Source organism: Haemorhous mexicanus, chromosome 8, assembly GCF_027477595.1.
Source record: "Haemorhous mexicanus isolate bHaeMex1 chromosome 8, bHaeMex1.pri, whole genome shotgun sequence".
Classification (NCBI taxonomy): domain Eukaryota; kingdom Metazoa; phylum Chordata; class Aves; order Passeriformes; family Fringillidae; genus Haemorhous; species Haemorhous mexicanus.
The window spans coordinates 18,543,014-18,555,826 of record NC_082348.1 but is presented as its reverse complement, the minus strand read 5'-3'; the positions used below and the strand labels follow the sequence as shown (position 1 = coordinate 18,555,826).

At 36.2% G+C, this 12,813-nt stretch overlaps 1 protein-coding gene across 4 annotated transcripts in view; it reads left to right on the top strand.

Annotated features, from left to right (window-relative positions):
* Positions 1–11,936, top strand: part of LOC132330540 (sodium channel protein type 2 subunit alpha-like) — a 61,469-nt gene extending 49,533 nt beyond the window's left edge. For all 4 annotated transcript variants that reach the window (XM_059853031.1, XM_059853028.1, XM_059853029.1 and 1 more), the window contains 7 exons: positions 1,418–1,540; positions 1,796–2,077; positions 3,624–3,677; positions 4,471–4,608; positions 7,231–7,335; positions 7,737–8,007; positions 8,378–11,936. In XM_059853031.1, coding sequence (XP_059709014.1) covers positions 1,418–1,540; positions 1,796–2,077; positions 3,624–3,677; positions 4,471–4,608; positions 7,231–7,335; positions 7,737–8,007; positions 8,378–9,561 — 2,157 coding nt within the window. In that variant the 3' untranslated portion in view covers positions 9,562–11,936. The remainder of the gene's footprint in view (positions 1–1,417; positions 1,541–1,795; positions 2,078–3,623; positions 3,678–4,470; positions 4,609–7,230; positions 7,336–7,736; positions 8,008–8,377) is intronic.
* The last annotated feature ends 877 nt before the right edge of the window (positions 11,937–12,813 follow it).

The window sequence follows — 12,813 nt, the reverse complement described above, 5'->3', positions numbered from 1 at the left end:
AGTGCTTTCATGTAGCCATCTTTTGTTTGGACTGGTTGCATTTTGTGGTCCTGTAGCAGCAGATTATATAACAATTCATGTTGGGGGGCACCATCAGAGGTTTTCAGTTAGCTCTAACCTCAAGGCTAGGCTAGACAGCTCAGGCTGATCCTCAGTTTTGAATGGAGAATGCCTTACTTAGCAATTTCCAGTGTTTGACCTCCTATATTGTAAACCCACTCCCTCCACTCCTAAAGTCGTGGTGGTCTGCTTAGCTTTTTCTGACATTATTGCTAGACTTGTTATCACAGTGAGACATTTTACAGAATCTTTTCAGGCAAACTGTTCTGTACCTAGCAGCCTAAGCTCTCCAGCTGTTCCCTGTTTGGGAAAGAGCTTGCAGTATACAGACAGAAGTTCCTACCCATTGTGATGTTTACAGTTATTTCAGAAATGGATAATTAGCCCAAATAAACAAATAAAAAATACAAACAAAAATGCTCGTTTTGCTCAGCTTTCCATGTGCAATTACAAATGGTATCACAAACAAGAGCAAAAATGGGATTGTCTACTATTTGGCAGCTTGCTTGAACAACCCTTGAAGGAAATCTGCAGAAGACTTCCTTGTGTAAACACAACAGGAGATAGCCATCTGGAGTGGGAGGTTCAGTGAGGACACGAGTCATTCATTTTCACTGGAAAACAGCAGGAAAATCAACTTTTGAGCTGTTAATCCAGCTGCACTGAAGGTTTCAAAAATTCTTGTGGATTAAACCCTTTCTTCCACAAAAGTGGGCACATTAATTGTCCAAAATACAAGCAATTTTTAAAATCCAAAGATTTTTCCAGCTTATGATAACAATGTACTTTTGTGCAATTATACTATTTGGTAGTTACAAGAGCAGAAATTTGTAACTACCAAATAGTATAATGAAATGAAGCTGAGGTTGGGATTCTGTCCCATGTGCATCATTACAGGACGTTTTGTAATATTTCCCCTTCTTTTTTTGCAGCACACCTTTTGAATTTTCTAATTTTCTAATGTTGTATTTAGGATTTCTATATGTAGAAGTCAGTTTATAGCTGATATCACAGGCTGTCCAAACCACAATCAAACACATGGAGGGAGAGCAAATCACCTTTTTAAAAAATAAAAATGTACATATGCACATATCCACAGATAGTATTATGGATTAAAGTATGGTTTTGTTTAAACAGTGCTGAAATTTACATGCAATATTAGACTAATTTTTTTTCTTTTCTTTTTTTTTTTTTTCTTTTTCTTCTTTTTCTTTTTAAATTTATTTTCACTGAAAGATTAGGGACCTTGTGAATTTTTTTCCCCAATATCCAGATCAAAATTTTACCCCTCAAGGCATTTCTATTTTGAAGCTACTTAAAAAGGAAAAGTACTTTTTTTTTTTTTTGTTTCCTCTAGGTTTCATTGGTTAGCTTAGTAGCTACTGCCCTTGGTTTCTCGGAATTTGGTGCAATTAAATCTCTCCGAACATTAAGAGCTTTGAGACCTCTAAGAGCTTTGTCACGCTTTGAAGGCATGAGGGTAAGGAAAAAAAAGGAAATATTGTGTAAAACCAATCCCTAAAAATATGTCAAATTATAAAAGCATGGAATAATGTTAATTGAATGTCTCTTAGTAGGGCCAACAGTAGCATGTTTGGTTATATGACATGCATTACTACTTTTCTATTTGCATTACTTCAGTGTAATGTAATGCTTTACATTAAATCATCTTCTAGATTAAAAGCAAAAGACCCTTGTGTTGTTTTTAATTTTTTTTTCTGTGTTTATTGACCAGGTGGTTGTGAATGCTCTTACTGGAGCAATCCCATCGATTATGAACGTACTTCTGGTTTGTCTTACATTCTGGCTAATTTTCAGCATCATGGGAGTAAATTTGTTTGCTGGCAAGTTCTATCACTGTGTTAACACCACAAATAATGAGATGCTCACACCAGAGCAAGTCAGTAATAAAAGTATGTGTGAAAATATGAGCAGGACTATTGGAGGTGTTCGGTGGAAAAATGTGAAAGTAAACTTTGATAATGTTGCAATTGGGTATCTTTCTCTGCTTCAAGTGGTAAGTGCATAAATTTTCCAGCTTTAGTTTTAGTTGTGGTATCATTTAATTCCATAATTTTCAATGTTATTTTAAAATAAATAAATTGATATGGATTTGATTTTATAATTTTTTTCTGTGGAGCTAATTAATGCTGCTTATTTTAAAAATGTGATACATTCTCTGGCCATTTTGGAAGAGGAGGAATATCTAATATTTACCTGATGGATAAAGGTTTCTTGGCACCCAACTGCTAGTAACTTTTCAAGTGCTATGGAAATACAGTTAAAATATCTGGTTAAAAACTGCAGCTAGGTTTCATTTTATTTCCTTTATCTGTTAAGGCATATTTACTAATATTTTTACCATGGTTGTCATAGATACATTCTAGGATTTATCTGATCTTCAAACAAGAAGAGAGTGTTAGATTTCTAGGCATGAGCCTTTTACAGACGGTATCTGTAAATTGCCAATGAGACAAGCATATATATTTATAATTGGGTGCATTTGACAAACTGCTTCTGGGAAATTATTTGTACTCATAAGCAATTGGTAATTATTCTGCCTTTAAAAATTTCCAACTGGTAGTGTTTAGTAGTCAGTGTTGTGCTAGCAGGCTACCATCTGTTGGCTTCTGGGGGTAACAGTAGCTGTTGCTAAAGAGCACTGGCCACTTGCATAAATCACCAGCTTAGAGAGTGGCACTGCTTTTAGTATTTGTAGCATGTTCTGCACCCTCTGTCCACCTGTGTAATGATTGCAGGAAACATATCATTCACACCTTTCCTGCCCTCAGAGTAAGTTTGATGAAGACCCTCTAGAAGGACAAAGAATTGGTTGGATGGCTTGTGGAAAGACTTACAGTCAGTGGCTTAGTGTCCAAAAGGAAACCAGTACCAAGTGGTGTCTCTCAAGGATTTGCTCTAGGACCACTACTATCTAATAGCTCCATCAATGACATCTATAGTGGAATTGAGTGCACCCTCAGCAGTTGGCAGATGACACCAAGCTGAGCTTTGTGATAGGCTTAGATGACACACACTGTAATGACAGATGAGCTGCTGAGTCCTTGGGCAGCTTCCCTCAGTCTCTTCTTGGAGCTCCTTGTTTCCAATGGAGTGACCCACACCATCCCTGTGCAGGTGCACTAGCTGATCATGCAGGTTCCCTGTATCCTGACATCAGGGACTTGGCTTTACTGGGATGTCAAATAGCACTGTGCCTTTCCTGGTAAGGTAATGCTTCACAGATGGCAACCTGCACATCACTTTTCCCTGGGAGATAAATCACTGTCCCTCTGGTATGATGGTATTGATTGCAACTCATCTCACAGAGAGTTTATGTGAATTTCCATGAAGGTTAGAATTTATTCAGTATTTTTTAAGAACTGGGGGGAGATATTCCACAGTAATGAACTTCCTGTCAATGCTTCACTTATAACGCACCAGACTTTTAATATTTTCTTTATTTTTTATGAACAGAAATACTTTGCAGAAGACACTGGTTTATTTAGAATGTTCTCAGAATTGGAGCTATGATACAAAATTTTAACAAATTCTGTTTTTAGGCAACATTTAAAGGATGGATGGAGATTATGTATGCTGCAGTTGATGCTACAGAAGTGAGTGCAATATAAAATCTACTATGTAAATATAAAATTTACCGAGGGAAAACAAATCTAAGATTGATTTAAAGCTTCTTGAATGGTAGTTGAAATGACCTAAAATACAAGAAATTAAATGTAAAGCTCTGATGAATTTTCTACAATCTATGCGCACAAAGTGCTTATACTTTAATCAGGTAACAAAAATTATAGCTGTAAGCTATATAAATTACTACTAATTTATTAATTCTTCTTTAAAAATCCAAAATAATGAGATCTGGTTTTCTATTAATTTATGTCTGAGATTGTACAGATCAGGAAACAAGTTTTTTCTGTGTCCTCAAAAAATACCCAAATAGTCAAGATGCGTCACTGCAAAAGCTAATCCAGAGCTGCAGGCTCTGATGATCTCAAAATCCAAATTTGCTAACTTTTGCTGATTTTTCTTCTAATCTTGATATTTGTTTGCATCTCTCCTCAGTCCGGCTCTTGATTTGCATATAGTCTGTAGGAACTGAATTGCTTTTGAGACTTGCACATTTCTATCAAATTTAGTAGGACCTACGTGAAATGTCAAATGTCATCAAAGAGAACAGACAGAGAGGGAAGGAATGGCAAGTCCTGCAATGTGTGCAATTACAGAAACCTGTATTAAATAGATTTTCAAGTTCAAATATGAGCAAGTGTAGTGTATGCTCCAAAAGAGTTGGGTTTACCCCCTGTCCATCTGGATGCAACTTCTCCTGCTCAGGATCTTTGATTTGTCTTAAATGTTATTTGTGATGCTTTGCTGTTTTCCTATGCTACATAGGAAGGGGACCAGCCCAAGTATGAAGAGAACCTGTACATGTACATTTATTTTGTGGCCTTTATCGTCTTTGGATCATTTTTCACCCTAAACTTATTCATTGGTGTCATCATAGATAACTTCAACCAACAAAAAAAGAAGATAAGTACCACATGTTTCATTTTCACAATACTTCACTGCTGTTGAGCATGCAGTAAATGTATGCAAGGATAAATAACAGTGTCTGAAATTTCTCATAGTAATAGAAAGAAAAAAAGAAATCAGGTTTTAAGATTTTTGTTTGTTCAAAATGATTAAATAACAGTCTCTTCTTTTTAAGACATCTGAAGTAATTTAAAATTACACTTAGTGTTTGAGTGTTCTCCACATCCCTGTACAGCCCAGTGATACGTTGTCCATCACAAAATTATGTCTTTGTTTTTCTTAACTTTCAGTGCTGTGAGTGACTAACCAATATGAAAGTGCAGATGACTTAAGCAAATAAAAGGCAGGAAAGAAGAAAATATGCAAAACTATAAATTTCAAAATTGATAAGGAGCTGACATATAGCAGTATTGTGAAGACCTCCATTACAAAGACTAACACACTGAATGCTGAAAATACTTCTCTGTATTGTAAGACTAGAGAGGGTAGGGAAACTGTCTTGAGTTGGTCAATTTGCAAGAAAAAGAAGATGTAGGTCATTTGAAAATGTGTAGGTTTTCTTTTCAACATAAGCTGTTTCTATTATTTAAATGAACACAGGATTGTGTCAAGAATTCTAGGGACATGTAAATAGATGGAAATGCAAGCTATGATGGCAAATTAAATTGTATTTGCTATTTAAACCATAAATGGTGGCATCTTCATCCTTCAAAATATTTGTACCTTCCTTGGAGAGAACTTCAGGGGCATCCCTTAGCAGGAAGGTGGATCCATTTCTCATTCTTGGAGAGCCTATATGACCTCATCCTAAGGTCATATACATGTTATTGGCATTTTTGGCAGTTGATGTGTTACAAGGTGACCTTACTCAGTAATGAGGTAATTATAAATTTTATTAAGTTCACTTGGCAGACACTGTCCACTGGAATCATCATGACTCAGAAGGCAGATAAGGGTTCCTGCTAAATGGCTTTTTGTGGCAGTGTGGTATACATCCCTTGTACATTTGGAGCTGTTGTAAGTCACCAAGAAAATAAAATACTGGACGTGCAATTAGGCTGGGGAAACTCTATCTTTATGGTATTCTTCAGTCTCATCTAGCAAATAAGCAAACATTAGTTGTCTGTCTTTTGAATTTATAGGTGCATCTGTGTTTGTAGAAATGTGCAGACCACACAGTTCATGGCTAGCCAGCAGTATTTTTCTTGCCATTTTTCTTTTTTAATATCACTGACACTTGGGCATTTTGGGAGATGAACGGGAAAAGAGCTCGTGTTGCACAATACTGTCTCTGTGTAGTTAAATTGTGCTTTTCTGTGGTTCCTGTGTGCATCCTACTTTCATTGCATTAGTTCTGTGAGGGAGGCAATGCTCTGCTGTTGGCTTCCTAGCTGGTCCTTAAGGGTATCTTGCCTTGAGGCCTATATTCTCCCTGGGGACAGTACACTGAGACAAGGATGGCTTGTTCTCTCATGATAGCTATCACATCAGTGAGACAGCAGAAGAAATCCCCAACGCCTTCCCACTTTCTTTATGGCTCTTCCTTTATTCTTTATTTCCCACTGACTGAAATCTTCCAACAGTCATAGCACATTTCCACAATAATAATCAAATCAACTTCTTGTTTTTCTTCCAAAACTCTTACTCTCCAAGAAGTTAATTTTACTTGAATATTTGATTTATGAGGAGAGTTTGTTAAAGACAGTCTCTTTTGCCTTCTAAATCTTCATGTCAATATATAGACCCAGCTGAAAGTTGAACATGCCTTCATTCAGACTTATCATTGCTTTGGCTGTAAGATTGACACTACATTTGACAATTTCAGTGCAACGAAGTCACAGAATCACCCCTGACTCTGGAGTTGATTGCCCCATGCCACTGCTTTGGTATCATGCATACCTGGAATACAATTGCAAACAAGTGCATGAAAGGAATAAAACAAGTTACTTGACAATATAGATTGTATTTCTAAAAAGTGTTTCCATGTGTGTATTTTACCAGTCTAGAAAACATTTTATTCAGACAAGAAACCCCAAAGTAAACCCGTGCTTCTGATGATCTAGGCCCAGTGTAGGGGGATGGTCAAGCTTCATAGATACTGTTCATATATCATCTGAACTGAGGTACCTATACTCAAATGATAAAATGCACATCCTGAAAAGTAAAATCAGTAATTTCTTTCTCTTCGTATGTTTTACCTGAAGGCATATATGCTCACAGTGTATCTTTGTGCCTTTGAAACTTTTTTATTTCGGGTAGATTGATTTACAATGTGGAGTTCATGATCCTAGCTTTATTAAGTGTCTATGAAATGTGCATTTTCCAAGTAGGATTTAGTTTTTTACATTTGTTTAATTGAATTAATCAGGTATGTATTTTTTAAAATAAGAAGTAGATAGAAGTTTTGGGGATTTTCTTTGCTCCATAATTTTGTTCATTTTTCCTTCAAGATTCATCAGATATTTTAACAACCTTTGAAACAATTATTATGGTTTGGTTTTGGTGACAATGTATAAGGATGACTAAAGGGCTTATTTAAACCATGTTCTGCAATGCTGTGAATTAATGGATATGAAGGCTTGTCTGTAATCAGATTTGGGGTTTCTTTTATTAATTTACCTTGGAGGCCAAGACATTTTCATGACAGAAGAGCAAAAGAAATACTACAATGCAATGAAGAAGCTGGGCTCCAAGAAACCACAAAAACCTATACCTCGACCAGTGGTAAGAATTGGGCTGTTCTTATGTCATCTGTATTTGCAGAGAAATCCCAGCAGTACATCAATTATAATAAAATTTCTCCTTTAACTCTAAAACAGTTTCAGCCTACATAAAGTTACCCCTTCATTCTGAATTGAAATGTACATGTATCAGTTCTGCAGGAAAAATCTCTCATATTTGTTATGCCTGAGGAAGAAGAGAATCAAAGAACATGAAGAAATAAAGGCTTGTTAAGTTTTGAGAGAAAAACTTTGAACTAGCATATAAGTTACTGGACAATGGTTTTCTTAGATTTTTAAGCCTGTTGTTTGTTGTATATTTTGGGAGAGGAAGAATGAAATGGGAAAGAGAAAACATGTTTATTACATAAAAATACTATAACCTTTTCTTTTTTCTTCCCTCAGAACAAATTGCAAGGTCTGGTGTTTGATATTGTAACCAAGCAACTATTTGACATCATCATTATGGTTCTAATCTGTCTTAACATGATCACAATGATGATAGAAACAGATGACCAAAATCAACTGATGCAAAATATTTTATATTGGATTAACTTGGTCTTTGTTGTCCTTTTCACTGGTGAATGTGTCTTCAAAATATTTTCACTCCGTTATTATTACTTCACCATTGGCTGGAATATTTTTGATTTTGTGGTTGTTATTCTTTCAATAATAGGTAAGAAATTCTTATGTTCAAAATGAAATATGGTTATATGTGTATTTAATGCTTTATCTCTGTCAAGTTGTGCAAATTAGAGGAATTACTTAATTTTAATTTCTCTCGATTATTTAGGAAACGAAATGCATACTTGAAAGTGCTAACTTTCTTAATAATTCTGTATCAGTTGTAATACTTTTAGGTTTGGGGTTATTTTCTAAAAGTGCTGTGAAAAATTCCAAAATTATCCATAACAGATAAAATTTATCTTCAATTATATTTTCCACTAATTCCACAACTAGAGCTGGGGAGGGCATTTATACTTTTCTGTGGAAAATGTAATCTGTGTTAAAAACTTACTCTCTTAATTTATTTTTATGATTCACAGGTATGTTTCTAGCTGAGGTGATTGAGAAGTACTTTGTGTCACCCACTTTGTTCAGAGTTGTACGACTTGCCAGAATCGGTCGAATCCTGCGCCTCATTAAAGGCGCTAAGGGAATCCGCACTCTGCTCTTTGCTTTGATGATGTCTCTTCCTGCTTTGTTCAACATTGGGCTGCTGCTCTTCCTGGTCATGTTCATCTATGCCATCTTTGGCATGTCCAACTTTGCCTATGTCAAGAGGGAAGATGGGATAGATGACATGTTCAACTTTGAAACGTTTGGCAACAGCATGATCTGCCTGTTCCAGATCACCACGTCCGCTGGCTGGAATAATTTGCTCAACCCAATTCTCAACAGTGGGGAGCCAGACTGTGACCCCCATAAAGATCACCCGGGGAGCTCTGTGAAAGGTGACTGTGGCAACCCTTCTGTTGGGATTTTCTTCTTTGTCAGCTACATTATCATATCCTTTCTGGTAGTGGTGAACATGTACATTGCTGTGATTTTGGAGAACTTCAGTGTTGCTACTGAAGAAAGCGCCGAACCCTTGGGCGAGGATGACTTTGAGATGTTCTATGAGGTTTGGGAAAAATATGATCCTGGTGCAACACAATTCATAGAATATAGCAAACTGTCTGATTTTGCAGCTTCTCTAGATCCTCCTCTTAACATACCAAAACCAAACACGGTTCATCTTATTGCAATGGATCTACCTGTGGTGAGCGGTGACAGAATTCACTGCCTTGACATCTTGTTTGCTTTCACAAAGCGTGTTTTGGGGGAAAGTGGGGAGATGGACGCCCTCAGAATACAGATGGAAGATCGGTTTATGGCATCCAATCCTTCTAAAGTCTCCTATGAACCAATCACAACCACACTGAAACGAAAGCAGGAAGAAGTTTCTGCCACTATCATTCAGCGTGCTTACAGACGTCATCTTCTAAGGCAGTCAGTAAAGAAGCTTTCATTTATGTATCAGAAGGATGGGGGTGATCTGCTTATCAAAGAGGATGTGATTGTTGGTAAGCTGAGTGAAAACTCATCTCCAGAGAAAATGGATATGACTGCATCCACCACAGCTCCGCCTTCTTATGACAGTGTAACAAAACCAGAAAAAGAAAAATATGAAGATGACAAATCAGAAAAGGAAGACAAAGGAAAAGACAGAAGAGGAAACAAAAAGTAAAAGGCACTTTCTTCGTGATGACTGTTTGCAAGCTTGAAAATATGTTTTTGTCACTAGCACTCTTACTGGAAGATTATGCCAAAATTACAAGTTTTTACATATTTACCCACTACTGCAGACAGTGCCTGTCCAAGACAATGATCCATCACTAGTAAACTCTTGGTGTAACAGGGAAACAAACTTGCAGAACAATGGTTTTGATTATCAGCTGTTACTAACTGAGAGGAGACAAAAAATTTCTGCTTGGAATATAGGAACCCTTAATGGGTCCTAATAAGCCTGTATTTTTGGGGAGTAAGTGTATCCACTGTGTACATTTCATCTCTTATCTGTGTTCCATGATTTCATTTGCTTTAATAACATACTGCTTCATTAATTCTGCTGTGCTGAGAAAAAACATCTAAATACTCTTTATTTAGACAAACACTAAATATTAGTCCTATGTGCAGAGAAACACAAATGTCAGGAATACGTAATTATGGCATCATAATATGAACATAATTCTCTTCAAGCCACTTCTAAATGCAAAAAACCAGGATTCCAGATTATCAAACCTCAGAGTGTAGATCAAAGAAGCACCAAACTATAAAAAAACCCAACAGAGTCCAGATAAAGAATTTGTCAGTAAATCTAACAAGGGAATAATTCTCACAGAAAAGAGGTTGGTAACTAAGTTTTTTTTATTTTAATGTATATTTTTTACTACCTTTTAGTAGTTTTTAATTTATTGTACTGTCCTTTTCAGATACACTGGTTTAAAGAAATGATGCTACATAGAGTTCCTGTTTGGAAAATTGTGAAACTGTGAAAAAAATTACTATCAGAGTACAAGATAGTTTATAATTCCTGAAACATTCAAACAATTCTTTTCACAGAAAAGCCACAAATGGCAAATTCTTCCTATAGGAAATTATATATTTTTTTAAATGGTATGTTTTGACCTGTAGTGTTGTGAGCTTCCATACTTTATTCCAAAGTCTGTTGCTACGCTTCTTATTTCTCACAAGTGTATCCCACTTAGGAAAATAATCAAAGCTATGAGTTTAAGTTGGTAGCAGAGTACCTTTGGGGACAAATACTACCTTAATATATACCTCAGATTTCATTTTCTCTACTTTGGAAGCATGGATCATAGAAACACAAAGTATGTACAAGAGAGAGGTGATTTTGACACCCTCTTGGCAATTTAGTCAGGTTTCCACTGTAATGTAATGTTCCATAGAGAGCTGAGATGACCAGAAGATGTAGTGAAATCAGCTTTGTCCTGCACTGGGGTTTAGAGGATTATTTTTGCATTCAGGCTGACACTATACATGTAAGTAAGATACCCTCTGTTATTTAATCAGTTGTTTTACACAGTGGTACCTTTTTGTACAAGGAGACAATGACCTAATTACCATATATGTGTCAAATATGTAATACCCTAGTAAGTTAGCTTACAACATTTCAGTAGATATTATGGTATATTCTGTGATACTTCAAATAATTGGAAGCTCTAACTGATGCATGCTTGCTGCTATTATCCTACAGCTGTTAAAGTTTAACATGGGAAGAAATGTGAGTGCTAAAAAGAAAAACTGTTTGACAAGACCATCATTCCTCATACCAGTAAGCAATAGTTTGCTGCTATTAAAGATTTTATTTTGTGTGAGTGTTGTAATCAGCAAATGTGCAGTAAGGAGGTGGACTATACAGGACAAATAGATGGCTTAAAATATGGGGCTAGAAGAAAATTATAACATATATCTATTATTTTTATTTTTAAATAATTTTATTTTATAACTTTACTCACTATAAGAAATTACACATATTTTCCTGTTTTTATTAATATTTATTGCTGTTTTTCTTTGACACTTTACTGTTCAGAAACATAATATGCAATGTGTAATTGAAAACGTCTGCTAATTGCTTTCAACAGCTTTTCATAATGAATAATTTTAAAACCAATGGACAGTGCAAATTTTTTTTCTGATCCATAGGTAGGTCTTTTTATGTGAAATAAGATAGAAGGCCTTTTTTAATGTTACAATCCTTTCTATTGATTTTCAGGGGTCTTAGTCACAGGAACATTGCTTTTTCCCCAGAGTTAATCTCACACTGTCTGCTTTGCTTATTGGTGCACTCTGCAGTAGAAACACTTTAAATATAATTTGTTATTCAAAAATCTTCCTTCATGAGGATGAATAGTGAACTTGTGCAATGGACAGTGAAACACTTTGCATTTCTTACAAAAGAACTAGAATATTGATGGGCTCTTGCTTTTATGGAAATTATTGGCTCATAGTGTACTGCTGAACTGCATGCAGGAAGTTGTTTTACCAAAAATAACTACATTGCTAACAACCCAAAAGAATAAAGATAACCTTTTTATGTAATTATTTTAGTCTTTGTCTTTTATTGTATGAATTTTATAAAGATTAACAGGTAATGGTTGGTAAAATTAAGGGGAAGTCACTTCAGCAGTGAGGCGATTTAGACATCTAGATCATGTGGTGCTTCATGACTTAGCTCAGTCTCAGCTTGTCACCATCAAAATGAAATGCTGATGTTGTTCTGACCAGAGGTGTTTTTTCAGAATTTTAAAAAAAAAAGCATTTTAGCTATGTGTCCTTTTGCCAAATTTTTGAGTTGTCCAGGAAGAGCTTTAGTGATACTCTCTGATGGGCAAGTCCAGTGTGGGATGGCTCCACAGCTGCTCCTGCAGACACTGCTCACTCTGGAATAGGGGACCCAGGATCTGTCACCAAAATAGCCCCATGGGGCAGAACAGAGTTGCTTTAATTCCTTTCCCTCTGAAGCAATCCATGCTTGCCAAGAGGAGGGAGCAGGAGCTATTAGAGGTTTCAGGGGCCATGTCACAGCCCTCAGGCAACTGATGCCTTTGCTGAGGCTCTCAGGCTGGTCCCTGGTGAGAGGTTGCTGCACACAGCTGGCAGGATGAGGGACATGGTGTGTGCAATGGACCTGGGCATGGGGTGATTGATCCTGTTTTTTTGTGTGTGTGTGTGTGTGTGTTCTCATTTCTTTTGTGAAGAGAAGCTGCTGTAGGCTTGGGCCAATATAACTAACAGGAAAAAGCCTTGAGCTATGCTGTGCTTTGAAGGACAGTGTGCATGATTTTTAGTAACTATACCTGATTTGAATTAATATAAATGGTTTTTTCAATCCAGAATAGCTAGTGTTTTAATATGGCAGTCGCTGATAATTACATATTAATGTACTAATGTAAATACTTTTTAAAAGTATCATACT